Source organism: Amphimedon queenslandica, unplaced genomic scaffold (assembly GCF_000090795.2).
Source record: "Amphimedon queenslandica unplaced genomic scaffold, v1.1 AMPQUscaffold_13482, whole genome shotgun sequence".
Classification (NCBI taxonomy): Eukaryota; Metazoa; Porifera; class Demospongiae; order Haplosclerida; family Niphatidae; genus Amphimedon; species Amphimedon queenslandica.
In genome coordinates this window covers 279,292-306,956 of record NW_003546282.1, presented here as the reverse complement: position 1 = coordinate 306,956, position 27,665 = coordinate 279,292, and the positions used below count along the sequence as shown (strand labels likewise).

At 36.0% G+C, this 27,665-nt stretch overlaps 8 protein-coding genes and 1 long non-coding RNA gene across 9 annotated transcripts; 6 read left to right on the top strand and 3 right to left on the bottom strand.

Annotated features, from left to right (window-relative positions):
* The first annotated feature begins 784 nt into the window (after positions 1–784).
* On the top strand, positions 785–2,063 carry LOC100635809 (upstream-binding protein 1-like). Its single transcript, XM_019994084.1, has 9 exons — positions 785–895; positions 954–1,059; positions 1,110–1,216; positions 1,270–1,309; positions 1,354–1,469; positions 1,569–1,637; positions 1,689–1,730; positions 1,775–1,833; positions 1,961–2,063. The coding sequence occupies exons 1-9, from the start codon at positions 785–787 to the stop codon at positions 2,061–2,063; spliced, it is 753 nt and encodes a 250-aa protein (XP_019849643.1).
* Positions 2,064–2,073: 10 nt separating this feature from the next.
* Positions 2,074–2,738, top strand: LOC109580666 (transcription factor CP2-like). The gene is made up of 4 exons (XM_019994083.1): positions 2,074–2,194; positions 2,274–2,364; positions 2,421–2,461; positions 2,563–2,738. Exons 1-4 carry the CDS (start codon positions 2,074–2,076, stop codon positions 2,736–2,738), a joined length of 429 nt encoding a protein of 142 aa, XP_019849642.1.
* A 755-nt stretch (positions 2,739–3,493) lies between these two features.
* LOC105311988 (nuclear envelope integral membrane protein 1-like) lies at positions 3,494–5,733 on the top strand. Its single transcript, XM_019994128.1, has 7 exons — positions 3,494–3,628; positions 3,674–3,705; positions 3,869–4,187; positions 4,337–4,409; positions 4,510–4,950; positions 5,077–5,256; positions 5,343–5,733. Exons 1-7 carry the CDS (start codon positions 3,508–3,510, stop codon positions 5,554–5,556), a joined length of 1,380 nt encoding a protein of 459 aa, XP_019849687.1. The 5' UTR covers positions 3,494–3,507; the 3' UTR covers positions 5,557–5,733.
* A 250-nt stretch (positions 5,734–5,983) lies between these two features.
* LOC109580665 (carbohydrate sulfotransferase 15-like) lies at positions 5,984–7,192 on the top strand. The gene has a single exon (XM_019994081.1). The coding sequence runs from the start codon at positions 5,984–5,986 to the stop codon at positions 7,190–7,192; it is 1,209 nt and encodes a 402-aa protein (XP_019849640.1).
* A 1,346-nt stretch (positions 7,193–8,538) lies between these two features.
* Positions 8,539–9,176, top strand: LOC109580685 (uncharacterized). The gene is made up of 2 exons (XR_002184315.1): positions 8,539–8,697; positions 8,810–9,176. It is a non-coding gene; the product is annotated as an uncharacterized LOC109580685 (long non-coding RNA).
* LOC109580684 (uncharacterized) lies at positions 9,046–10,138 on the bottom strand. Its single transcript, XM_019994126.1, has 2 exons — positions 9,398–10,138; positions 9,046–9,347 (listed from the first exon to the last, which is right to left on the bottom strand). Exons 1-2 carry the CDS (start codon positions 10,092–10,094, stop codon positions 9,202–9,204), a joined length of 843 nt encoding a protein of 280 aa, XP_019849685.1. The 5' UTR covers positions 10,095–10,138; the 3' UTR covers positions 9,046–9,201.
* Positions 10,139–10,438: 300 nt separating this feature from the next.
* On the bottom strand, positions 10,439–11,419 carry LOC100635682 (tRNA (guanine-N(7)-)-methyltransferase-like). The gene has a single exon (XM_003384882.3). The coding sequence runs from the start codon at positions 11,341–11,343 to the stop codon at positions 10,552–10,554; it is 792 nt and encodes a 263-aa protein (XP_003384930.1). The 5' UTR covers positions 11,344–11,419; the 3' UTR covers positions 10,439–10,551.
* Positions 11,420–11,759: 340 nt separating this feature from the next.
* LOC105311987 (transcription factor CP2-like protein 1) lies at positions 11,760–12,646 on the bottom strand. Its single transcript, XM_011404268.1, has 4 exons — positions 12,280–12,646; positions 12,127–12,217; positions 12,031–12,059; positions 11,760–11,929 (listed from the first exon to the last, which is right to left on the bottom strand). The coding sequence occupies exons 1-4, from the start codon at positions 12,644–12,646 to the stop codon at positions 11,760–11,762; spliced, it is 657 nt and encodes a 218-aa protein (XP_011402570.1).
* Positions 12,647–12,905: 259 nt separating this feature from the next.
* Positions 12,906–27,646, top strand: LOC100635556 (uncharacterized). Its single transcript, XM_019994122.1, has 29 exons — positions 12,906–13,005; positions 14,694–14,866; positions 18,178–18,307; positions 18,405–18,510; positions 18,731–18,850; positions 19,145–19,247; positions 19,504–19,662; positions 19,733–19,845; positions 20,017–20,052; positions 20,113–20,236; positions 20,478–20,568; positions 20,747–20,912; positions 21,041–21,156; positions 21,251–21,342; positions 21,511–21,626; positions 22,019–22,057; positions 22,213–22,304; positions 22,361–22,477; positions 22,628–22,671; positions 23,113–23,271; positions 23,417–23,465; positions 23,524–23,600; positions 23,684–23,805; positions 23,902–23,996; positions 24,138–24,348; positions 24,530–24,629; positions 24,744–24,892; positions 25,123–26,199; positions 26,387–27,646. The coding sequence occupies exons 2-29, from the start codon at positions 14,716–14,718 to the stop codon at positions 27,344–27,346; spliced, it is 4,914 nt and encodes a 1,637-aa protein (XP_019849681.1). The 5' UTR covers positions 12,906–13,005; positions 14,694–14,715; the 3' UTR covers positions 27,347–27,646.
* The last annotated feature ends 19 nt before the right edge of the window (positions 27,647–27,665 follow it).

Sequence of the window (27,665 nt, the reverse complement as noted above, 5' to 3'; positions counted from 1 at the left end):
TTTGGCCCGATTTTAGAGTAACTTTAAAAAAATCATAAAAAATCCAAATTTGATCGGAATCAGCTCAAACTTTCTACACAACATGAGTATATGTATATGCATCAGAAAAATTATAAAAATGGAGAATTTTCTATTTTGCAATTTTGGTGAAATTTGGCCCGAGACCATGTACTATAGTACAGGGACTTTGGCTCGATTTTGGAGCAACTTTTAAAAAATCATAAAAAATCCAAATTTGATCGGAATCAGCTCAAACTTTCTACACAACATAAGTACATGTATATGTATCAGATAAAGTCATAAAAATGAAGAATTCTCTCCTTTCCAATTTTGGCAAAATTTGGCCCGAGACCATGTACTATAGTACAGGGACTTTGGCTCGATTTTGGAGCAACTTTTAAAAAATCATAAAAAATCCAAATTTGATCGGAATCAGCTCAAACTTTCTACACAACATGAGTACATGTATATGCATCAGAAAAATTATAAAAGCTAGAATCCTTTTCTTTTCAATTTTGGTGGCTAATGAAAGTATGGCGATATTATTAATTATTGTCTCATATTATCGTTTAGCATCAACTGTGTATTGTTAGTCCCCACTGCGTGTACTGCTAAAATTGATGAATTTACAATCACTTATTTGAACAGAGGTGAGCAATTACATGTACATGTAGACCTCAAGAGTAATGCTAAATCAATTCAAATATCAATAGAGGGAAATTCAGCTTAGCTATTTTAGAATTTAAAATCCAGCCCATACATGTACATGTGCATATTTTATGCTATGAATAATTTACTATTATTGTCAAGAGATAGTAATGCCCTTTATTTAACAGGACAAACTTATTCTCTGAGACTCTCCTGCGAGAAACCAACGGAATACTCTCTATTAAAGGTAGCGTCAAGGAACAGATTCAATTGAAACTATTCAGTATTTGTTTATTACACTTTAGAGTTCGATCTCGCTAGAATTTCATGACCTCAGACTAAGGAACAGCGAAGAGACTCAAATTCAGCAATGGATGAATGACAACAATGGACAGAGGATGCTTGAGATGGGTTAGTTGCATCATGTAAAGGGATAATGCTTTAATACGACTTGCCTTTAGTTGCTGTGTCATGCAGTGGTGTATCAAATATACAGCATCATGATGACTTCATTAACTTTGCTAGTTTTGTGTGGGCCTCGCATGAAGAATCAGTAGTATCATTTAAGGTCAAAATAACATAATAATATTGTTGTTTTTTTAATTTCTATTTCATGTGTAGATTAATGCATTAAGTAGTGAGTTCACTGCCAAGAAACACGGTATGTGTGTATCCAATAGTTGATGTGTTACTTAATAAGTTTAGGAGGAGAGAAAGGAGTCCCATTTAGGCTAGTACTGAACACGTATTCTATACCAAGTATTGAAGACACAGGAGGAACACACATCTCAAAGTGTTTCTGTCTTGTTAAAGTTTTTAAGGTACATATAGGGGGCCAGGGGGCTTAAATTTAGCATCAAAATGACGAGAGAAATAATATTTTATGGATGCAGCGAGAGATATTAGGATCTTGTTTGTAGGATAAAGGAGCTGACAGGAAGCATAAACATGATTTACAGAAAAGAGAGAAGCTACAATCAGATGAAGCAGTTAGTTGCCATATATTTTATAATGAGAATCGGTGTGTTTCTTCTTGTTAGGCTAAATATTGGGAGAGCTCTTCAGTCACTAAACTACAGCCGGTAAAAAGTAATAGCAACTACTTTATAGTATAATTTTAATTTAGGTGCCATTGTCAGCCAAGAGCTCAGAGCAACAGTTGCCATTACAAGCCAGTTATTACAGGTTAGTACACTGTACAATGCAACAGATAGCAAGATTTAATGTTAAGAAAAGCTTATTGTGAATGCATGATTCCTAGTGCAGTTTAATAAGTGGCTTTTAGGACATAATTTCATTTTATTTATGTTAGTCCAACTCTTCAGTCTTCTCAATCTCCGTCTAATGCTACGCCGTCTACTTATTCACTTCCACCTGCACCTGAATTTAATAGCCCGCCATTGTTCCTCAACTAGTCAACCAGGAATGGAACAGGTTTCATATCAACTCCAGTCGCTAGGCCCATTGGCGAACGTCGATGAGACGAGGCAGTGGCTGACTAACAATAGGTTCGCTCCTTATGTCTCTCTCTTTGCTAATTATGGAGGTGAGTGCGCACATTTGTACATCAATTAAACACACAACAGCTGCATCCTAACAATAATAAATGCTGCCTCTATCAATAGGTACTGACCTACTGCGATTAAGTCGTAAAGACTTGATGGATCTGTGTGGCCCCGCTGATGGAATAAGACTATACAATGCACTTCATATCAGGTTTGTGTCCCTTAATTAATTACCATTTTATAATCACTTTACATCATAAATTAAAGGTCTGTTAAGAGAATATATATATCATTTGAAGAAGGCACAGGTATTTCTTTATTTATTAGAGTTTTTTGTTGTCTAATCATTAGCATTAATTTTTATTTATTATTATTATTTTTTGTATTCACACAATTATTTTATTCATAGCGTATAATGCCATTTTTTTGGAAGAACTCACAGCTGCACACTTTAAAGACTGTATTGCCAGAAGGCTCTCTATAGCTCCGTCAGTAATCACTGCCATTCAGTTACAGCACACTTACGGTTACGGTATTCTTGTCAATGTGGATGACTTGGTTAGTAAAGCATCAATCTATCAATAAACTTTTAATTTTTTATGATAGTGTGTAGTCAATATGTACGATGAGCAATTTTTCCAGCTGCAACATATAAAAGGTTGGACAGACTATCATCATGCATCATGACCCAATATTTGACTTATTGTATTATTATCATCATAGATGAGACAGGCTCAATGAGGATAATACTGAAGGAGCCCCACACTACAGATATCAGTATGACTGGCCAACACTCCAGATCATAGGAAGACCATTCTATTATTATTCTTCTAGTTGATTATTATTCTTTAATTTGAATTGACATCAAAAAAATCTTCTGTGATTCATTGTTCAATTATTGAATAATCATGACTGCATTACATCTATTATTATTATTATCTTTGCTTGATTTGAATCTTAATTTCTTATGGTATTCACCTGACCTCCATGGACATTTCATTAAATTGTTGCGTGTCTTTTTTGCTTTTATGTTAATATAATATTAACAATAATAATAAACAACAACAATAAATAAAATAAATCTTAGAAACAAACACAGAATTGACACAAAAATACAAAATTGTAACTACAATTCTTAATATAAACACAATCTTGTATAATTAAAGTAAAGTTGAAAATTCTCCTGTATAAAAGTCTAGTTTGTTGACAAACAAAATTGTCGTTGACACACGTGAATACACGTGTGTAGTTAATTTTAATAGTTAATAACCAAACTCAATTGCGCATGCTCAGTAGTGTTAACTATTAAAAATAGGCGTGATTTTATTGTCACATAGCCCGCCCAATTTTCAAAATGGGACTTCATCCTGTAGTATTAATACTGGCCTGCTTTACAGTGTCTTTACTGGTTCATGGAGGCCAGCCTCCTGATGAATCTCCTCAGAAATGGTCAGATACATGTTCAGCAGATAAATGTGAGTGTTTTGTACTAAGAAAAATGCTCAATTCCTTTCTCTTAGGTGTAACTATTGATTTAAGTCATAAAAATGAGGTTAGCAAAAGTAAATTTATTAGTTGTGAGTAGTACAAAAATAACTACAGTAAAAATTTTCCCACTACACAGTAGTACACGGCACCTGTGATATGTTTATACATTGTTTACATATACATCTACATGTATCATTGACATTGAAATTATCGATTCTACTTATTAGATTATTGTACAGGCAAATAGAATCTACTGTATAAAGCCACTCAAAAGACTTTCCTTGAAAGGATTGCTGTACATTTGGCACAGGACAGATATTAGACTCAATGGCTCTAAAGGAAGCGTACTAGTTAACGCTAACTCGACTGAATTTGTTATTAAGAGTATAAAGGATAAAGAAACAGGATCTGGCGGATCCTTTTGGCAACAAAGTCATAATGGAGTTTCTGTTTTAAAATTGTCTCCTTTTGATACTAATTGTGTTGGAGTAAAAGATAGTTCTCCTGCTAAGATTGGCGGTAAAGGTACTGTAGCATTTAGTAGAAGTGAGTTTGCTGTGTGAACATTACATGTACATGTATGTGCAGAGATGGGGACAAATGCATTTATAAAAATGCCATTAAAACACCATTAGTAATACTCATCTTGCATCTTCATGGTTTACTACAAAATTTCACTAATTCCATTCCTACAGGACTTCTAATCTACTACCCTATTCTTCTTTTGGTTGCTTTACTTCTTTTTTACAGTGCACCTAAATTAACAAGGTCAGTTTCCTGTAGATGAATTCACTTCATTTTCTTATTGCTCTCTCCATTCTTTCTTCTTCTCTCTCTCTCCTTTTCCAACCTTGCTTCTACTCTATAGAAATCCTAAATTTTATTATTCTAGTGGCATTTTAATTGGTATTTTGGCATCTATTCTCGTACTGCTCTACATTTTCAGTAAATTGGTTCCAAAAAAGAACATAATTGGCATCAGTGTGCTACTGGGGGGCTACTCATTTGCTGCTTACTTCACTCATTGGATTTATTCCCAAGGGATTGATTTTATTCGTGATAATTGGCTATATTTACTGATATACTTAATCACTTCTGGTTTCATTAGTTTTGCTATTTTATATCGTATTGGTCCAGCTCATGTTCGCACTCTACAATTGATACAATGGCTCCTTCAGTTCATTAGTTTGACTCTTCTCTTCTTCTCCTTCTCTCAAATACAAGTCATAGCTTTCATTGCAGTGCTGGTCTTACTAGTACATTACAATACATCACTCTTTTCATTTGTATTAGGACCACCCAAAGAATTGTAAGTTATACAAAAAAAATTGTGTCCTTGTATATTTAGAATGGATTACTCTTTTGTGTTCAAAAGCATTTTGACTTCATTCACGATCATTTTTATGAAGCTGACAAGCTTGTATTTATTTCTTAGGTTTTTTCGCATGTTTCTCTTTTTGCAACCCAACATTCAAAAGAAGTTGTTGACTGTTGAAGAATATGAAGAGCAAGGAAGGGTTGAGACGGAGAAAGCTTTAAAGGAATTACGCAAATACTGTCGATCTAATCCTGAGTTTTGGGATAATAAACTCGTAAATATCAATAATCAATCAAGGTGTGTATAAGTAGTCCAATTCTAAGTGCACATTGATAATACCATATCAATCATCATTTTAACAATGTATTATTAATCCTTGTCAGGTTATTGGATTTTATGTCAGGCAAGGATCATGTACCTAATAGTGAAAAAGAAAGTCATGATAGAGTGTACTCATCTTGGTATGATGACAGTGATGATGATGATGATGATGATGATATTGATAGTTCAACTGCTTCCCCTCAAGTCTCATCCTCATATAACTCACCCTCACCCTCCCCTAGACACCAACAATATCACCATTATTATTATAATTAATCTAAACTCTTGGGACTTTATAGGATATTATTTTTGTCTCTTAAGATAATAGTGTAATGGACTTGCTGCTGCAACACAGCAACAGTTCAATATACTCAGTTCATGTAACTTTTTGTTCCATTGTCACGACTCAAAACCTGTGACAACCAAAAAACCAATTGTTCCATTGTCATGAAATCCTTGACAAGCAAAAACCTACTTGTTCCATTGCCAAAAAATCTGTGACAATTTTTTGACCAATTTTTTTAGTAACTTTAAAAAATTGTAAAAATTCATTTTTGATGGAGTCAGCTCAAACTTTCTACACAACCTAAGGATGCTAACATCACAGTAACAATTCTTTAGATGCTATCATGCTACCCTCTCACTTATCTCCAATTCCTCATCTTGTTGATCACTGTAGTTAACAGTTACACCCCCAAAAGACATGAAGGCAGGGAGTATTTGTGACCTGATGCTGTTCTTCTTGACTGCTCTTTTGTGCTTGAATGCTTTTCAATCTATTTACAAGGTAACATTGAACAACCCAGATACCAACTGTTCTCTTCAATGTGATTGTCCTTTGTCCTCAAATCAAACCACAGACCTGCAGTCATCAACCTCTTCTGCTTATGAAGTCAGCAGCTCTGCCATAAACTTTGTACCACCAGGTAGCTCTTCATTTAGTCTGGACCATTATACTGCTTCAGGTAGAAGAACAACTCTTACACGCCTTGGAACTGATCTAGCTACTCTCTCACTTAAGGATTCATGTCCACCTGAATCACTAATGTTAAAAGATTGGACCAACATAAGACCAGTCCATTCATCGTGCCCAGCAGTATTCATTATTGGTGCTCGAAAGGGAGGTACAACATCACTCTATCAATATTTGTCACATCATCCTGACTTTGAGGGGATTCATCTTGAAGATGGGCCATCAGCTGGCGAGACATTTCATTTCTCTGCAAGATACTCGACTGAGAACTGGAAAACATATGCATCTCGCTTTCCAAAAGCTTCCGTCATGACTGGTGATGCAAGTGTAGGCAATTTCATCAATTGCAATGTGCCTAGTAGATTATTTGAGTCTTGTGGCAACTTCTCTAAAGTATTGATATTGCTTAGAAATCCTATCAATCGATATGTATCTAATTTTCTAATGAGGGCTAGGTTTAAGAAAAAGCATTACTCAAATAACACTGGTCTATCCACTGTCATTAATTTGGAGATTGATTCATTCTACAACACACTTTTGAAGAAGGGAGTGTCACTATCACTGAGCCCAGATAAGTGGGAGCAGTTCCAGTGCCTTTATAAACCAGCAGAAAACATGCTGTTTGAGGGTCTCTATTATATTCATTTGATGAATTGGCTCTGTAACTATCCTGGTAGTAATATGCTTATAATCAACAGTGAAGAATTTTACAAAAACACTACTTTCATTTTGCAGCAAGTTTATCAGTTTCTTGGTTTGTCTCCACTCAGTGAGAGCAGTAGAGAATTGGTTACATCATTTATATTTAATAAAGGAGGGAACAGGCTTCTTCCACATCAAATGCTCCTCCCAAATGATAGGAAAAAATTAAGCCACATTTTTAGACCATTTAATAATGAATTGTTCAAACTGTTAGAATGGAATGATGTATCATGGTGAAAATGAAATTACTAACAACTATCTAGATATAATATTAACAATTCTTTTAGTTCTTTGTCCATGATTATATCTAGCTAGCATTGACACACAAATTATGAGAATCTCAGAATTATAGTTTATTTCATTTCAAAACTTAAAGGAGGACGCAATGCAGGTATTTCCTGTATTGTTTTTGAAGTGCGCTTCCGATATAAGCAAAAGAGACCAACAACAAAGAGAGCTATAGTTATGAGCAAAATAAACCCCAGAACACCAATGATAACTACAAGGATAGAAATGACATTGAGAAGTGGGTTATTAATCTAATGCATTATAATTTAATGCATGATGTGACTTACCTAAAGCAGTAGTTATGGCAGATACTGTATTGGTTGTAGGATTGCTTGATGGAGTTGTTGTAAAGGGAGGGATTAATGTAGGAGTGCTTGGTAAAGCTGTAGTAGCTCTAATAAGGCTTGAGGACATCACATTATCAACTATTGTGGATGAGGACAAAGACAGAGACAAAGGTACTGATGAATGGACTGATGAAGGAGAAGGTGAACTGGTTATGACTCCATTAATGAGAGTGAAGCTACTAACATCATCCGGTGGATCAGTAATTATGGTGACATTAAATATATCTTGACAGTTATCTTGTTTACAAAGACAAATTACATGACTTGTAATCCCTTCCAATGAAGACACTCTCTTGGTGATACTCAAACAATCATTTGTCAATTTAGAGCCAGTAGCTTCTTCACAAGAATCAACCGGTAAAAAACTAAACCAATGTCCATCAAACTCTGTTGAACTTAAGTTCCTTATAAAAAGAGAAGCATAACAGTAATATCCATCCTGGTTTCTACCAGGTACATTTTGAGAGGTACAGCCTGAGGGAGCTTCACAGTAATAGTCAAGGGCGTAGGGAGAAAAAAAGGAAGGGGTAGGCTACGAGTAGAAAAGGGCGCGCGAAGCGCGCCGCCGATTTGGCCACGCCCACTTTTACGGCCACGGAATGGGCACATTCTCGCAATATGAAGTTTCCTTTACTCTAATATCTATGGTTCTCGCAACTGCTTCAGACTCAGATGAGGACTCAGGCAAGACTCAAGGTAGCAGCACAATCAACAAAATCATCATTCACAAGATTATCATCTTCAATCTCCTCATGCTCATCTTCAGTACAAATAGTCTATATGGGGGTTGACTACTAATATACTCAACTAAATTTTGCATAAAAAATGACAAAGCTTTTGTTTCTTTGCAGCTGACATTGTGTTGGCTTCACTTAAAGTTAACTTTTTATAATTTTATTAAGCTAGCTAATTAATTAAGTTAATTATGTAAAGACTCCACCTTAATAAATTATAATAACTGTGCTAAAATGGCTGTTTTTCTTTTCTTTCTCCTGTCTCTGTTTGCCTGTGTCAAAAGTGACTGAGTGAGTAACTGCCAGTTGAGACAGCTACCCTAAACTTCTATAATCTTTGATCATAAGTGACTAAGGCAGAAACTCAATATAGGTAAACTACTAAACTTCAATTTTGACTTCTGAACTTCTGGGTAGGCTATAGCCTACCATAGCCTTATGCTAGCTACGCCCTTGGTAATAGTTATAACTGTATTGATCAATAGGAGTCACTGTACAATCAACAGGAGAACTAGAGCAACTTATACAACTGGATACTCTACAGATAAAGCCATATGCTACAGCAGAGAACAACAGAAGAGTGAAGACAAGAGAGGCTACCATTCTTGGCTTGAACACCACAAGTATGCATCTGTTATCACAGTAATACAATCAAACCTATGAAATCACTTCTTCTACGGAAGAAGTCATGCAAGTTTACAACTGGTATTAACATTAATTATTGTTATTGAAGTGATTCAAGGAATGATGTATCATGGTAAAAATGGGATTACTAACAACTATCTAGATATAATATTAACAATTGTTTTAGTTCTTTGTCCATAATTATATCTAGCTAGCATTGACACACAAATTATGAGGATCTCAGAATTATAGTTTATTTCATTTCAAAACTTAAAGGAGGATGCAGTGCAGGTATTTCCTGTCTTGTTTTTGAAGTGCGCTTCCAATATAAGCAGATGATACCAACAACAAAGAGAGCTATAATTATAAGCAAAATAAACCCCAGAACACCAATGATAACTATAAGGATAGAAATGGGATTGAAGTAGCTAATGCATGATATGACTTACCTAAAGCAGTAGTTATGGCAGATACTGTATTGGTTGTAGGATTGCTTGATGGGGTTGTTGTAAAGGGAGGGATTAATGTAGGAGTGCTTGGTAAAGCTGTAGTAGCTCTAATAAGGCTTGAGGACATCACATTATCAACTATTGTAGATGAGGATAAAGACAGAGACAAAGGTACTGATGAATGAACTGATGAAGGAGAAGGTGAACTGGTTATGACTCCATTAATGAGAGTGGAGCTACTAACATCATTTGGTGGATCAATAATTATGGTAACATTGAATATATCTTGACAGTTATCTTGTTTACAACGACAAATTACATAACTGGTAATCCCTTCCAATGAAGACACTCTCTTGGTGATATTCAAACAATCATTTGTCAATTCAGAGCCAGCTACTTCTTCACAAGAATCACCGTGATTAAAATTAAACCAATGTCCAACAAACTCTGTTGAATTTAAGTTCCTTATAAAAAGAGAAGCAAAACAGTAATGTCCATTCAGGTTTGTACCAGGTACATTTTGAGGGGTACAGTCTGGGGGAGCTTCACAGTAATAGTTATAACTGTATTGATCAATAGGAGTCACTATACAATCAACAGGAGAACTAGAGCAAGTTATACAACTGGATACTCTACAGATAAAGCCATATGCTACAGCAGAGAGCAACAGAAGAGTGAAGACAAGAGAGGCTACCATTCTTGGCTTGAACACCACAAGTATGCATCTGTTATCACAGTAATACAATCTAACCTATGAAATCACTTCTTCTACGGAAGAAGCCATGCATGCTTACTATGCTTACAACCGGTATTAACATTAATTTGACACCACATCATTAAAATGAATGTTTTCAGAAATTGTTATTGAGCTGATCTAAGGGTTGATGATGGCTCATGACATAATTTCTAATTAAATAACGACAAATTTAACAAGAGTAATTAGTGATGATTACACAAACATGTGTTATGTAATTTGACACCAAAAAAGAGTAAAATATTAATATTCAAGGCATACATCATATGCCACACATTTAATTAAAATAATAATTACTAATAAATCATCATAAATACAAGCACTCATGGAACTCAAATGAATATCAGTACTTCATACGGCAATACACAAAATAAAATGTTAATTCTCTTCATAATTCTTATCATCTTGTAGCAGGAGCATCTCTTTCAATATTATAAGGATCGTGAACACGCCTATAAACAGACTTGTATACCATTCCACCATTACGAGCCACTTTCTTCCCTTCCTCTGTACAAGTATCAAGTAGCGCTAAAATGGGATCGGCGTCCCCTTCTCCTCTCTCAAATAGAGGGTGCTCCATGAAATGCATTTCTATCCATTCGTGCAAGTCCTTTACATCAGTAGCAGTGTATACAAGACCACCTTCTCTTAATACATATGCATACTCAGCAAGAAGGCATTCGTTGATGATGCGACGTTTGTGTTTGGTTTTTTTAAAATGAGGGTCTGGAAACAGGAAAAACATTTTACTCAGCTGTCCTTTCTTAAAATAATTAGGAAGGTATTTCATCGCATTCGTTCTCAGTACGGCAATGTTATCGTAGGTACCTGGGGCTTTCTGACGCAGGGCACTGATACGATCTTGAACATAGTCGCAGACTTTGACGCGAATTTCAAGACCCAGAATACGGGTTCTGGGAAACAATGGTGAAAGTTCAACTAGCAGACCACCATAGCCACAACCAATGTCAAGGAACTCGGGGGGAAACGGATCCAAATTTGAGGAAGCTTCCCCCGAGGATTTGGTGGGGGGCGGAGAAAGAGGGGGAGGGTAAAGGTTGGCCCAGTTCATGTCATCGGGAGACACAGGATAGTCAAAGCAGTGGTCGGAAAGGGGATTGGAGTGAGCTCTTTGTCTGTAGTAACGCTTCTGAGGTAGTGCTTCACCAGCTACCGGCGATTCTGCTGCCATTTCTAATCGAGCTTCTAATATCCCTCACGTGGGTGGGCGTGTACTTCTCTCAACTCGCGCTCGGACATAAAAATTTTTTGATAATAAAATTCTAAAAACAATTAAATTTAGTCTGAATAATAAAACAATAAATCACAGAAGAATCTTTTAATGTCAATTTAAATTAAAGAATAATAATAACAAATAATTAATAGTAGATCATTCTTCCTAGCGTTGGCCAGTCATACTGTCATCTGTACTGTAGTGGGTGCATGACTCCTTCAGTATGATCCTCATTGATCCAGTCTCATTCACTATGATGATAATAATATAGAAGTCAATTATTATTAAATAACAACAAGAGTCTGACCTTCTTGTTTAATATCAAAATAAGTCTTTTTAATACTTCTTAAGAGCTATAATAAAAAACGAACAGTTTATTGACTGATTGACATTTTACTAACACTATTATCGATATAGACCAGTCTTCCACAATCGTCCTCTAAAAGAAGTGCAGTGATTACTGACGGAGGTATCGAGAGCCTTCCAGCAATCCACTCTTTAAGGAGGACAACCGTGAGTTTGTTCATCGAAATAGGATGGTACTCTATTAAAAATAATTGCGTGAACACAAAAAAATAATAATACAATATAAAAATAAATGTCAATAATTAGACAGCAAAAAAACTCTTAAGAAATATACAATACCTCTGCCTTCTTCTAGTGATATGTATATCCTATTGACAAAAATAACCCCAATGTGAAATGGATATGAAATGGTAATGGTAATTAAGGAATACATACCTCATATGAAGTGCATTATATAGTCGTATACCATGAACAATGCCACATATTTCCATCAAATCATTACGGCTTAATCCCATTAGGTCAGTACCTGTATATACTTATAGAGACAACATTTATAGTAAGCAATACCTTTGATGTACATGTACTCACCTCCATAATTAGCAAAGAGAGAGATGTAAGGAGCAAACCTATTGTTAGTCAGCCACTGCCTCGTCTCATCAACGTTTGCCAATGGAGCTAGCGACTGGAGCTGATATGGAACCTGTTCTAATCCTGAATGACTGGCCAAGGAACAAGGCGGGCCATTAAATTTAGGTGCAGGTGGAGGGGAATAAGTATATGGCCTCGCCAATAGAGCCAACTGCTGGAGCTGATATGTAACCTGTTCCAATCCTGGTTGGCTGGCCAAAGAACAAGGCGGGCTATTAAATTCAGGTGCAGGTGGAGGGGAATAAGTAGATGGCCTAGAATTAGATGGAGATTGAGAAGACTGAAGAGTTGGACTAAAATAAGCCATTGTATGATATGGATTTTAGGTTTTCCTCTACAATCGAAACAGTGCCCGTCTGCCTGACCTTACACATGTGAACTACGGTGGTATATCTATGGTACAGTACTCTCCTCACACGAGGAGGTAAGAAATTTTAAGAAGAACGACAGTAATACTCACGTGCTTCCACGTGTGTCATACATGTGTACCGTAATAGCTCCAATTTTTGTCAGTGGAAAAAATTATAATTAGACTAGAGGCGTGGCTTGAATTAAACTGTCAGCTATTTTTGGAATTGGAAAAGCCTAAGAGAAGAAGAGTTTGGTCTCGACTGCCTTTCATCTCTCCTCTATATAGAGACGTGGCAACAGAAGAGGCTCAATAAGGTAAATGCACTTAAAGCACTCCTTGCAGATGCTTTGGGATACGGCTACTCTTTAGCGCCTCCTTTTTATACTGTCGTTACTCGTTCCTGCGATATTGCTAATATCATTTACAATACTAATTTTGGTTAAACATGGCCTTTGTGGGCAGCAGAATCAGCAGATTTGCCTTGAAGGAAAGCTATGATCAATTCCCGTTATTCTAACACTTTGCTGTCACAATTCAGCCATTGTATGAACATCCTTTATTGGAGAGAATATTCGCAGAACTGTGTCTGTTTCTCTCTCCCTCACTCTCCTTCCTTGCCTCATTTTATTTAATTATATGCGTGAACTGTAAAGTACCATTCCCAAAGCATGAATGATTTACAATGTATAATTGGTTATAGCCTCTCTTTTCTCTGCCCTGTACCAATGTTGTATATACAAGTGGTAATTACAGTTTTGTGTGTCACATGCTTCATTTCTTAACCACTAACTAATCTTCTTCTGTGGGTACCTCTTGCTAATGATTCTCCATGTTTGGTGCATAGTCCAATACTTGTATTTCATTTGTTTTTATTGTTATTTAATGAGATGTGATATCTGTGTCATTGGACATTAATCTTGCACTTAAAACCAATAATATTGTATAGATATCAGTAGTATCAATTTGAATATACTATTGACACTCTCAGTGTTGCTGGCTGTAGATAGAGCACTGTAGTGATGAATAGACGGGGACCTTTTTTCTCTATTCACCATCTATTTTACATATAAGCACTGTTATCTGCTAACTGCCGTTATACATAGTGCTGATGTTTTGAAACCTTACCATAATATAATATATTTTGTTAAGAGGTTAAGTTTCCCTCTAATGGAGCATTTGCATATCTTATCTTATTCATTTACTCGTGGGAGAAGTACATGAGTGGGTGTTACTTTAAACTTTCTCTCTGTCTCCCCCTCTTTATTTTCCCTCTCAATTATGCTAAAGGGAATGTGTGTACATATGCCTTAAAAGCTTTTGCCCTGATGTGTATAATGATAATATAGTACAATTTGTGTATTGTTTTGCTTTTTTTTAATGCTAGATTGTGGTCAGACTGTATAAAATATACAATGGCTTCCAGTGGTTAGATAGTGTACACCCTCTTTTTTCAGCTGCTTAACTTGCTTTGACTATAAGTGAGGGTTGATGAGTAGATGTGGATACAGTAATGGTGGATGGTGTGTGTGTTTATTATGCTGAGGATTCAATTTTGATTAGTTTTATTGTCTAGTGGCTGATGTTGTGAACTACATGCTAACTTGGTATTGAATGGAGTGTGTAGTATCTTAGAGTGTCTGAGTCTAATTGATTATTATACTCTGTCTGGCCTGTACTTAGTACTTGGTGGATTACACTTTTATTTGATATTGTCCTTATTTCCCTTTTAAAATGGCAGCTTTCAACTTTCACTGTTGTTAGTAATCTACTAAAGCCTGTATGAGAAGATGTGTAGTAGTAAAGTTTATGTTTTAGAAAGGATAGTGATAAGAGATATTATCATTCAATCTCGTATTTGTTTTATCTTGCTAATTGAGCCATTTAAATCACATAAGCATTATCAGCAAGCAGCCTGTACCGTGTACATGGTCTTCACGACATAGTAATTTTTCATGATGTGCTTGTGTTACAAATGGTTATACATTTACTTATTTTTTGGCAGGTTTAATTCACTAATAAGGAAGATGGCTCTTCTTGGAAGGCTACGTGTATCTTATTTTTTAGTATGTCTTCTGTTTTGTTGCTTCATCCAGAGAGGGATACAACAAACCTTTTTAAAAATACTCCATCCTCACTATGCTGTTAGAAGCCATGCCCTTCGCCTGACTTGGAACGGTGAGCGACAGTTCATGTAATAGTCTTCACTATGATAATTTATTTTCACATCCTTTTGACTCTTCTTTGTGTATGAGTAGTTTTTGCAGTATTACAGCTTATTCAGAAGTACCAGTTTTATGATTACACATAGTCTTTATCTCCTTCAAAGCTTATATGTACTTTGGCTAGCTATTATTATTGTTTTTAGTTCATAGTTGAAGCAGTGTGTATATATGTACATACAGACTGTGTAACTATTAGAGTAATTATGACATTGTTAAGATTTGAAATAATACCAAAGTCATAACATATACAGTACTGAACTGAGACCTGCACTTACAGTACATGTACATGTACATTGTACTACTGGACTTGCATGTATGTATAATTACAATTGTAGTTACTGCATGAATTTCTATTTGGATCATCATGTGCATTAAATTAAAAAAAAATTGGCAGTGTGGTTCCCTGTTTACATCCTAATGAAAACACACAATGTGCCTGCCACATGTACATGTACGTGTATATATACCTAGAAGACATGAATGCCAGTTACATTATGTGTAGTTTTAGTTCACTGGAATGATGTTGTCTTCACATGCAGTTATCATGAAAATGTACACAATCCTATTTATGTTAATTTTAGTTGCCCTTTAAACAGGAATGAGGAACATGTACTAGTGAAGTGTTTATTCTTTATTTCCTTTGTAAGGATGTTGTTCGTGCTAATACTGTTTGCCCATGCTAATACTGTTTGCCCATGCATGTATACGTATACATGTAAAACCTACTCAGTGTTTACATGTGTGAGTGATTTCCAAACTCTGATAAGTAAAACAAACTATACGGATATCAGATTATGATTATCCACCCTCTCTGTTTCCCTCTCCCTTTATAAATAATGTACATGTATTTCTATTTCCCTTTTATCCTGGCCCTTATACTCTCTTGGTTTATCTTCTGCTTCGAGGAAATGTTGATCCTTGTCCATCTACATGAACCTTTACTGTATTCTTACTGTTAAGCATCCTGTTACTCTACTCACATCTCCTTATTACATGTACTGTATATACTGTATGATGTTGTAGGTTTCTCTCTTGTCTCTCTCTCTCCCTCTCTCTCTCTTCCTTCTCACATTTATATGTTTACAAACATATGAAATAAGATCTCAATTACTGTCATTTTGGCTGTCATGCTACTCATTAGGTCTTTGCTATTACATGTACATGTAAATTGTAGATGTATACATTATTGTAAATTGTAATTGTTTACCATTCATATATCCCATACATGTACACATTGTACCTCCACTGTTGTCTTAAAGTTGATTTATTTGTGTTTATAAACTGTTTTTGAAAGGCACAAACACCCATAAATATGTATTTAATTGCTAAATTGGTATTTAGTTATGGTATTTGATTACTGATGTAGTTGTACACATTCTGTTATTATGATTACAATACGATTACATGGAGTCTCATTTGATTGAGGATATCCACTAATGTAATACACGTACTGTACATCTGTACATGTAATGGAGCAGATAATCAGAGTACACATGAAACATTTATTTCGTAATATAAATTCCCTTTATACTGTCCATGTGTGTTAATTTGTACAATCCACTGATGCAATATTCCTCTATTTAATAGTGGTACCACCAGGTGGACATGTACATGTACACATGCATGTGTGACATTGTGTGTACATGTAGCTACAAAAGAACTAATTTGTAGCTATACATTGTACTTCCACGGTATACTTTATCAATTTTTAGAAGGTAGTGATTCACTAGCTGTACAAACACACAGAGTATTACTTATTAAGGAATAGAGTCTAGACTAGGCTATGTTGTCATTTTGTGCTCATAAGGAATAGACCGCAGGTGGTGATATTCTCTCCTTAATATTTTGTTTATTATGTATTCTGGTTTGTACCAATGTACTCCCAATGCTTTTAGCTCGACAGCTGTTATTGCTCTGTTTATAATGTGTTTGGACACAGACCCCAATGTACTGTACATACAGTATATACATCAATTTGTGATGTGTACCTTAATCAAAGTACAGTAATGATTCTAAAGCCCTCCATACACTAGGCAACATGTTGCTAGCAACTTCTGTGGTCACTTTGATCTTGTGTCTAAGAATAGAATTCTGTTCTATTTTTGGAACAAAATGATTACAAGATCAAAGTAGCCACAGAAGTTGCTAGCAACATGTTGCCTAGTGTATGGAGGCCTTAATGTACACCTGTACTTTATAATCCTATTTCTTGACTGCATTAAATACACTGCTAGATTTATAATAGTATACTTGTACATGTTAATACTCAAATGAGGTTTCATACTGATTGTATGTGTGTATTATTTCAGTATTGATTTTGTGCTAAAATGAGGTCATTGGTTGTGTGCTTTTGTTCCTCTTGTGGTCTTATGTCTGTTTCCTGGTGGTGTCTGGGTTGTGGTAATAAGTAGAAAGGGAGGGAGTTATATGGAGGTTAGTATGACCTTCCTATTGTGGACACTCTAAAATAAGGACACTTTCATAATCAGGACAGGCAGTATCAGTCCCAATACAATAGTAATGTGTATTAATGAACCTCTGAAATAAGGACAGGTTCATAATCAGGAGCTAGGGTATTATTGGGTCCCAAGGTGTCCTGAATAGACAGGATTGACTGTATACTCATCTTAATGGGTATAAGGCCTACAGCTCTCTTTAGTATAGGTATATGTACATGCACTGTGTGTGTGTGTGTGTGTGTGCTCCTGATGATGAATATGTCTATGTACAATGTCCTCTATTGTTTGTGAGTGTTTATCATGTTCTGTCTCTATTATACTCAAGGGACTATGAATAGCTGTAATGGTACAGTCACTGGTCCCTCATGTGAGTATTGATCAAAGGGCAAACTGTCTCATATTGATTATGAATCTCATTCTTTAACTTTCTTCTCCTTTTTATGTTTTAGGTGGCCTACATCATTCATGATTACAGCTACATGTACTGTACATATGAACACTATAACATCTTGTTTATTGCTTGATCAGTATGTACTGTATGCAAGTCATTTTTTAACAACTTTAAAAATTCATAAAAAATTCAAACTTGATTGGAATCAGCTCAAAGTTTTTAGGCATCATAAGAACATGTCTACTTTTCATTTTTGGTAAAATTTGGCCCGAGACCATGTACTATAGTACAGGGACTTTTGCCCGATTTTGGAGCAACTTTAAAAATTCTGATTCATTTTCTACCATTATTATTATTATTATTATTATTGTTGTTGTTGTTGTTGTTGTTATTATTATTATTTTATTTTGACAGAGACTGCTGGAATGAAGGACACTTTTGTATTTCCTGAGGAAAATGTGACGGCATTTGACGCCTATTCATTCTTTGTAAATGAAATTAATTTCAACGACTCTACAACTGGCAATATATTCATTGGTGCCAAGTAAGAGCCGAAAATAATAATAATAATAAATGAAGAGAAGGAGGAGTAGGAGCAAAGAGAGAGGGTGGATCTTTTTATGTACTTTTATAATTTTTAGGAATATATTATATGAATTAAATATAAATTTGACGAAAGTTAAGGAATTTTCTTGGGGTGCAACTCCTGCCGAAGTGACAGCCTGTAAAACAATATCAGTGGATGACGTAAGTACATGTGCATTTATGTACACTATACATGTACAAATGTATTCAACTACACTGTTCATTATGTATTTATGCATGTACATGTACATGTACATGTACAGTATGTGTATTATACATGCAACAGTACAGTACATACATTTTAGCAAATGATTCAATTTGGTACATGTACATGTATGACTTATTTTCTTCTTCTCTCTCTCTCTCTCTCCCTCTCCCTCAGAGTTTTGCTTGTCATAACCACATTAGGACATACAGGAAGTTACCTGATACAACTGCCGCCGACAGACTTTATGTATGTGGGACTGACGCCTATGCTCCAAAATGTCGGACATTAAAACTGGTAATTTACATTTGATATGTAATCCAATATGGTGTACTCCTACAGGCAGAGACACATGATCATACCCAATACACTCATGTGTTCATTATTGCTTAGTATGCCAATAATTTACTCATTTATTTTCATGTTTACAAATTTCACATGACATCCTGAGCAACTATGTACAGTATATTTGTGTAGAATTAAAATTATTATCTACCCCCTCTCTGCCTCCCCCCCTCTCTCTCTCCCTCTCCCTCCCCTCTCTCTCCCTCTCCCACTCCCTCCCCTCCCTCTCCCTCCCCCTCCTCTTAGTCTGATATCAGTAACACTAGTGAGGCCAGTGATCCTATAAGTACTCATGATGTTGGCGTCATTTCAGTCCATCCATCCATTCCTGCACTGTGGGACTTTCAAGGTACATTTACATGTACATGTATTTATACTTATTTATATTAATGGCATTTGCTATAGTGCACTGTATGTACATGTACATGTACAACTCTACACTTGCAGGACTTTATTGTCCTTGTTCCATTGTGTGTTTCACATGTAAAAAATTAAACATGTGTTCAAATTTCTTGCTGATTTATTTTATACATGTGCATGTATACATGTATATACTAAATGTACATGTTAAAACTATCATTTTTTCACTTCTTTCTTTATTTTAGGTGACGATAAGATTGTTGCTAGCGGTTTCTACGCTGCTAACTTGTGGAATTCTTTTGATTTCGCTCGTTACAATATCTCATACAATACCTCATCAAAGAACCTTGAAGTATCGGGCAAGGACCGTACAATACAGTCGAGTGATGACTTCCAAATAAGAGGTACCCCCTCCCTCCCTCTCTCTCTTTTTTATTTTACTTTTGTTTCATTATTATTATTTTTTTCCTATAGCTCCATATCATCCAATTGATATTTACAATGTCGACTTGTCTGATGATGATAACTTTAAAATGTATTTATTTTTCTTTCGAGAGAGAGAGTTCTTAGCGACCGATTCAAGTTCTGTAAGTCAATCCAACATCTGCATGATCACGTACAATACATGAGTGTAAACAATAAACATAAACAATACATCGGTTTGTATGTGTGTATAGTTTGTTGTTGTTTTGGTTTTAGTTTATCATTTTATTCTCACTCTCTTCTTTCACGTCACATTCTCTCCCTCTCTCCCTCAGTCTCCTGTAAGATCAAGACTAATAAGAGTTTGCAAGGTACGTACGTACATGTACCTAAAGTTACATTAAATTATTATTAATTTTTCATCATTTTAGGATGACAGAGCTCTTAGTGGAAACCTATTTGGTTCGCTGGTGAAGGCTGAGATCTATTGCGGGAAAGAGCCCCTGGGAACTCCGGAATCTTATGGAGCCCAGATTTTCTTTTACACTGGACTACGTGAGTTCATCATCACATTAATATATAGAGGCTACACTTTACATTTGTAAATTTTTGGAGACCATAATCTACTTGTGTAACTAAAATGGGAGACTGTAGGCTAAATATGAGAGACCAAAAGCTAAAAAAATTGAAGATGTCAAGCCTCCTAAACTCTCTCTAGATCTAACAGTCCAGTACATGTGTAGATTGTGCATGCCAATTGATCATTATTTTTAAAGTACTTTTCTCCATTCATTAGGCGATACGCATATGACTGATGTTAAGAGTCGCTGGCATGGTAATAAGCATATATGGCATAAGCTCATGTATGCAATATTCACCAGCGAACAGTAAGTTTGATACTATAATGATATACATGTACATGTACATTTACATGTACATGTTTACACCCACAGTATTTGTTGCTATATACTGTACATGTACAGGTTCATATCCTCTTATCTCACTCTCACTTTTTCCTCCTCCCCCCTCCCTCCCTATCTCTCTCTCCCCCCCTCTCTCTCATAGATATGCCCCCAACGGTACTGCTGTCTGCGTTTATTTTGCCGGAAAAATTGATATTGGAGTTGCAGGATCTTTCCTGGCCGAGACTTACAGAGGAGTCTATGAAGTGTTCAATCAAAACAATTTTGAGCGAAGACTTGGGGATGCTAAAGCTAGAAGCTATCTTGATGTAAGTACTAAGTACTTGTACTACTGTATACGAGTTTTTTTACATTGTACATGTACAATGTACATTACATGTATTTTGTATCCATGTACATGTACATTACATGTATTTTATGATTGTTTTAATTACAGTGTAGCAAGGCTAATAATCGTTTTTCAATGGGTGAGTCTGACTATATTCGGACTAAAAGTGGCATACAGCAGTATTATGGGATCTATCTTCCTCTGGCGGAGTTCCCTGGAGAAGTGTAAGTTACTGTTCATTGAGCCTTTGCTTGTTTATAATGCAATAATATTAAATTAATTACTCTCTTTTTTACGTGTATTTCTTTCTCTCAATAGATTCACTAAGGTTGTTACTGATAGAGCTTGTGTTACTGCTTTTAATGACAGTTCACATTGTCTAATGCAAGATGTTATATTCCTCTCCACTAGTAAGTACTGTATGCATTTACATGTACATGTACAACATGTGAATTAAAGTTGAAGTCAATTCTGACTAAATATTTTTTCTAAAAAAGGCTTTCAATTTTCCATGCTACATTTGCATGTACTTTTTATGTTGCATACAATACAACAGTGTAATCATACATCTCACACAGATAATGGTAAGATCTATAAAATGGCGCTTACCACTAAACCCAGTGATTATCCAATGGATCGAAGAGCAGGTCTGCGTCAAGTTTCACACGATTCTATAGTATCTCAAGAATGGGAGGTAACGTTTACATCCTAATGGAGTACATGTACATGTACATTAACTTTATAATCAATGAAGCAATAGAAGAGTATCATGTGTCCTTGTCTACATGTACATGTACTCTTAATAATCAAATTATTGGACACCATCATGTCTGATTGTTTTTGTGATGTTATTTCATCTCTACTTCATGTAATTACATACTATACACTACATGTACATCAGCACGTCTTAATCAAGTATTATCATTATTATTTAAACGTGTACATGTATTTCCAAAAAGAATTTATTTATGTACACTAATATGTTATTCTACTGTGTTACATGTGGTCCTATTGTTTACAATTAATGAATTGATGAATGTGTGTCTCTTTGTAAACATGTTGTAAATCAGAATTCTTTTGTTATAGCTGGCGGACAGCAGAAGTGTTGAGCAGCTATATTTGAGAGTAAGTGACATATTTTTTGACACTTTAATGCAATTTTAATCTACTCTGTAATGTCCTGTTTACATGCCCACTCTCTCCCCCCTCTCTCTCTCTCTCTCCCTCCCTCTCTCTCTCCTCTCCCTCTCTCTCTCTCTGTTGCTTTTTTATTCTCTTAGATTGAGGGGAATTCAAGATACCTTTACGCTACTACCTATTCACGCGTGTACAAGTTTTCAGCAGTGAGCTGTCACCTTTACGGCAACTGCAGGTACAGTACATGTACATGTTGCATGTGCTAATTTGCAATTTGCCTGTCCTTAACAGAGACTGTATAAAGTCACGTGACGCTCAATGCGTGTGGGACACAAGCGTTGACGGAGGCAAGTGTGTGTATAACAATATAACTGCTGGTGAAGATGGTGAGGGAGATGTACCATCAAAGTAAGCAACTGAATTAAAGAGTACACACTTACATGTATGGCACTGAATGTCTATAATTATTTATATGTAACATGTATGTGTATGTACATGTGTATGTGTATACAACTATACATGTAAATTTTACTATCTCTCTCTCTCTTTCTCTTCTAGTATTTATCAAAATATACATACTGGTTATCACAGTATTTGCAATGGTAAGTCAAATTAGTCAATCAATGAATTTCAGTTACAACTCAAACTTGCTACACAGCATAAGGGCATTAATGTGTATCAAAAAATGTAATAAAAATTTGGGGTGATTGCTGAGCCATTTTTTGGAAAAAACCATGGGCTGCCTTGGCTATTTTTTAGATTTTTGCCATTTTAAAAAAATGGCCGTAACTTGAAAATTGAAGTCGGAATCAGCTCAAACTTTCTACACAGCATAAGGACATCAATATGTATCAGAAAATGTAATAAAAATTGGGGGTGATTTTGGAGCCATTTTTTGGAAAAAGTGATGTACCAGCCTGTACATGTACGTGTATAACCAAAGCCATTGACCATTATGTACACATGTACATGTACAGTAGTTACTACATGCATGCTTTGATTAACTCTATTTCTCTTTTCCTTATTTTCTTTCTCCTTTACAGCTCCTCCTATTTGTGATGATATTAAAATAACTCCAAACTACCCAACTGGTTTCCTTATAACTGGAGCTGATACATGTCAGGGATACACATCTCTGTCACTGAATATTATGTCTCATTCCTGCAATGAGTCCGGCTCAACTACTTCACATTCGCTCAAAAGTAAATTATACATCTACAATGTACATGTACACGTATAATGTACTTCTATGTACATGTACATGTAATGCACCTTAGCATAGGATATTGAGTACTGTACGCTATGAAGTATTTATTTTAATTACACTTGTGTTTTGTTTTGTTTCAGATAATCATTCTCAGGCAGTTTCCAGTAGTCAGTTTCTTGGACGTCACCTGTGAGTCTGCCCCTATTCATTAGACCATAATTAATTATTATTATTATTTACTTTATAGCTATAAGTTGGACTTCATTGCTGCTGGCAATTCAAATAGTTCAGTCTACACATTTTTTGTTACTACTGTTGACGGAGGTAACCACATGCATGTAAATTAATTTAATTTACACAATTAATGCCCTTCTTATATTTATCTCTACTTTTTTCTCTTCCCTTAGCCCCCACCATGCCAATCAGCAGTGAAGTGACAGCTTCGAGCAACAGCACAGACTCTGTTAGTGTCACTGTTTCCTTGAGAGGCTGTTCACTCCACAGTGATCCCACTGATCACCGAATATGCGTAAGTACATGTACATGTACACATGTACATGTACATGTACATGTTTATTTAAACTGTCATGGTTTACACTGTTGTTGGTTATATTTTTTCCATTAGGTTTTGTTTGAGCGTTTAACTGGTGGTAACTCCCAGTGTCAGGATTATGCCGGTATTAATGTGTTTCAGTTCACTGGATTAAACCCATGTGAAAGGTACTGCACGTTTGTACATGTACATGTTACAGTACATGTACTACATTTACTCATTAATTCCACTTGTACAAGTACATGAGTTACTTGCATTAACTAACATATTCTCTCCTTCCTCTCTCTCTCTCTCTCTTTCTTTTGTAGACTTGATTATACTGTAGGAATTGAGAATTCATTTGGAAGTAATAATGGTTACAATGGCAGTATAGTGCCACTGTATTCTCCTCCTAATCCAGTGACTGGAATCAGTTCAGTACCTGGTGCATATAATGTGGTTTTATCCTGGTCCGCTCCTACTACCGGTACTAACTATTGCGATGTCATTGGATATTCAGTTTATATGAATTCTGTTAAAGTAAGCAAGAGTGTTACATGTGCATCATAGTACAGGGTCTTTGGCCAGGTTTTGAGTAACTTAAAAATTTTGTAATGAATCTAATTTTGAATGGAATACATGTATACACTGTACATGTAAGAAAAAATTATAAAAATATACAATTGTACATCTATCACTTATTCTTCTCTTAATACTCTAGAGAGTGGACTGTGCCTCAATAGAAGGGACCAGCTACACTATCTCTGGACTCAATGCTTCCTCTAACTATCATTTTGATGTTACTGCTTGCTCCAATGGAGGTAAAGAGCTAGCATGTACATGTACATTGTACATGCATTTTTTGACATACAGTACTGTATTCATGTAATGCCTTTAAATCATCTTTTATCCGTTTACTGAATATTCTTTGATAGGCGAATCTTCTAAAGTGTCCCACAGTGTCTCAACATCTTGTGGCCCTCCCTCAAGAGTCAGAGACCTCACCAGTACTCCATCCGGTACAAGCTCGTTGAGTTTCTCCTGGAGCCCTCCTGCCATTGCTAATGGAGTCTTGACTTATGTGGTGAGTTTAGTTGAGCGGGCTTAGTTTTAACGTTGTTAGCAAGATAACTTTCATATACATGTACATTGTATAGCTTCTCTTAATGGACACTCTCTATAGCGTACACCTCCATTTAACGGACAGTACCTAGTGTACCAATTGCATTCCTTACTTTATAAAAAAGCAGTGTCCATTATATAAAGGCTACACTGATGTACATGTTTGTTCATTGCTGTTTCTCCTCTTATTAGATATATCAAGAGTGCTTTAATCAAACAACATTAGTGACAGATGAAGAGCCTCCAGCCTACACATCCGATCCAGCATTCACTATCAGTTCCTTGCAACCAACCACACTATGCTGCATTAGAATCTTCCCTAACCTCACCTGTGGTGGCAATATATCCCTTGGGGACGAGAGGCAAGCGTGTGAAACTACAAACGACGGTTCTCCGGGCCCGGTTGATGGTCTAACGGCCACAACCTCTAGCCCACAGTCGGTGCTGGTCCGTTGGTATCCTCCCCTTAATTACACTGTCCCTGGTATATCTTACCTCATCACTGCAGTGCCCGAGGGAGGAATGGGAAATACTGTTTCAGAATCCACTTTCAATCTTTTCTTTCACTTGACCGATTTGCAAAATGACACAGAGTACACTATAACTGTGTCTGCTCGCACTAAAGATGGGTTCTCTGAGGGTCCTTCGGACTCTGTGGTGGCCACAACGTTCCCTTCTTTTCCAGACCCACCCACTGACGTTACCATTTCAATATCTGATTGTATGGCTACCGTTACTTGGGATGACCCGACTAATGAGAAATACAGTGTTGATAGCTACATAGTATTTATAAGATGCAACAGGTTCACTAGTAACAGCAGTGCTGCGTCTACTGAAAGATCTGTTCAGTTTAACATATGCCCTGGAAACGAGGTCAGTCCTAGTTTCTCTTGGTGTGCCACTCAGGTCATGAGCGAGAATGACGTGGGACCTAGCGACTTCTCTCAATGGACTAGTGCAATTGTACCACTTCAGGACATTAGCACTCCACGATGCTTCATCACTGAGGACAGAGGTCACACTGTGTATATATCTTACACTATAACAACAGCTTATGCACTGGATGCATTATACTATAATTATACTCTTGAGAGTAATGTGGGTAACTTTGATGCTGATCAGAACATTGATCCAACTACTAATAATACTTTGGAGCTAGTGAATATTGTTAGGAATACTGATTATGTCTTTAGACTCAGTTTATGTGATAAATCACGTTTGCCTTATCTTTGCAGCTCTCACTGTGTCATAAGTTTCACTTCGAACTCGGTAAGTATTTTACTTGAATTTTTTAAGAGTTTGCCAATTGTATTCTACCAAATTGATGAATGTAAAAATTATTTTAAATAACAGTAATACATGTACTTGTATCTGATCATAATCCTAATATAATTATAATCTCCAAGAATTAAAATTATTAATATTATTATTGTTATTATTATTATTTTTCTTACAGGCAATACCTGGAACACCTGTCAATATCACTGTATACATAGACATAGTCTCATTCACTGTAATGTTCGGTTGGGATGCACCTCCTAACGAGAATGCAAGCTCATTGTCGTATTTTGTTCAAGTCAGTGGTCCTGACTATCATGTTGTGTATCAAACATTCAGACAGTATATTGAATGGCCTGGTTCTCTCACAGCAGATGACACTTATTCTGTTAGTGTCTTGGCTCATCACAATGCTTCAAACATTAACGGCTCTTTTGGAGCTGGACCTTCCTTTAAAATGCCTCCTGGTACTCCAGGCCCTTGCAAGTACATTAAAGCTATATACAGTTTTGATGATAGGGGCAGCCGATTGAGTATTGTCTGGGAGCCACCTGCAATAAGAAATGGAACAATAAGGAACTACACTATACTTTATTGGTCTAGCAACAGAGACCATGATTGTGCTAGTCTTTACATTAGATCTAGTGGTCCTATCATTACCACTACTTCTGATCCTTCTGTCCTGACAATGGATTTTAATGATCCCGAAGGCTTAAAGGATCCTCAGGCTGTGAGGGCCAGTGGACTTATCGTGTGCATAGCAGCTGCAACACATGCTGGTAAGGGAGAATGGAACTACACTGCCATTGGAAGGGAAGGAATTGTTGACTTTAGTACGAGTGGTAACACATCAGATGATGCAAGTGAAACTGCTCTCTATGTTGTGACAGTTGTAACAATAATGGCAATCATTGCTGCTATTGTCATTGTAGTAATATTTGCTATCCTTTGCTACTTGAGCAAAAGGTCTAAGACTCCAGCTTCATCTTTATCTCCAACCAGTAATGGCAGAATTGGAGATAGTAAGTTGAAAATTTTCAAACGGCACAGATCTTCTAAAGTAGCCACGCCTGTTGAGCCCTCGCAAAGTATAAGATCCACTGCTTCCACTACTCCAATGGTTCCTGTTCAGGACTGAGTATCATGTGGTGGTTGTCCTGGGGCTAACGTTTATCTCTTTATAAAAAAACCTAACAACTTCTCCCTCTCAATGCCTTGATATGCTCTGTGTATTTTTCATGTAGACTCGTAAATTTGTGTAGTTTTTTTTTAAATGTGTAATAATTATTCTCTTCTTTTCACTCTCTTCTTTATTTATTATTAATTCCCTTTCCACACACTCTCTCTTTTTCCCTCTTTCTTAATGTGTCATGCAGAATTTAACGTACATGTACATGTACTTATTTTAATAAAAATAAATTAATTACTGCTAGAGAAATTAGTTATTAATTATTCAG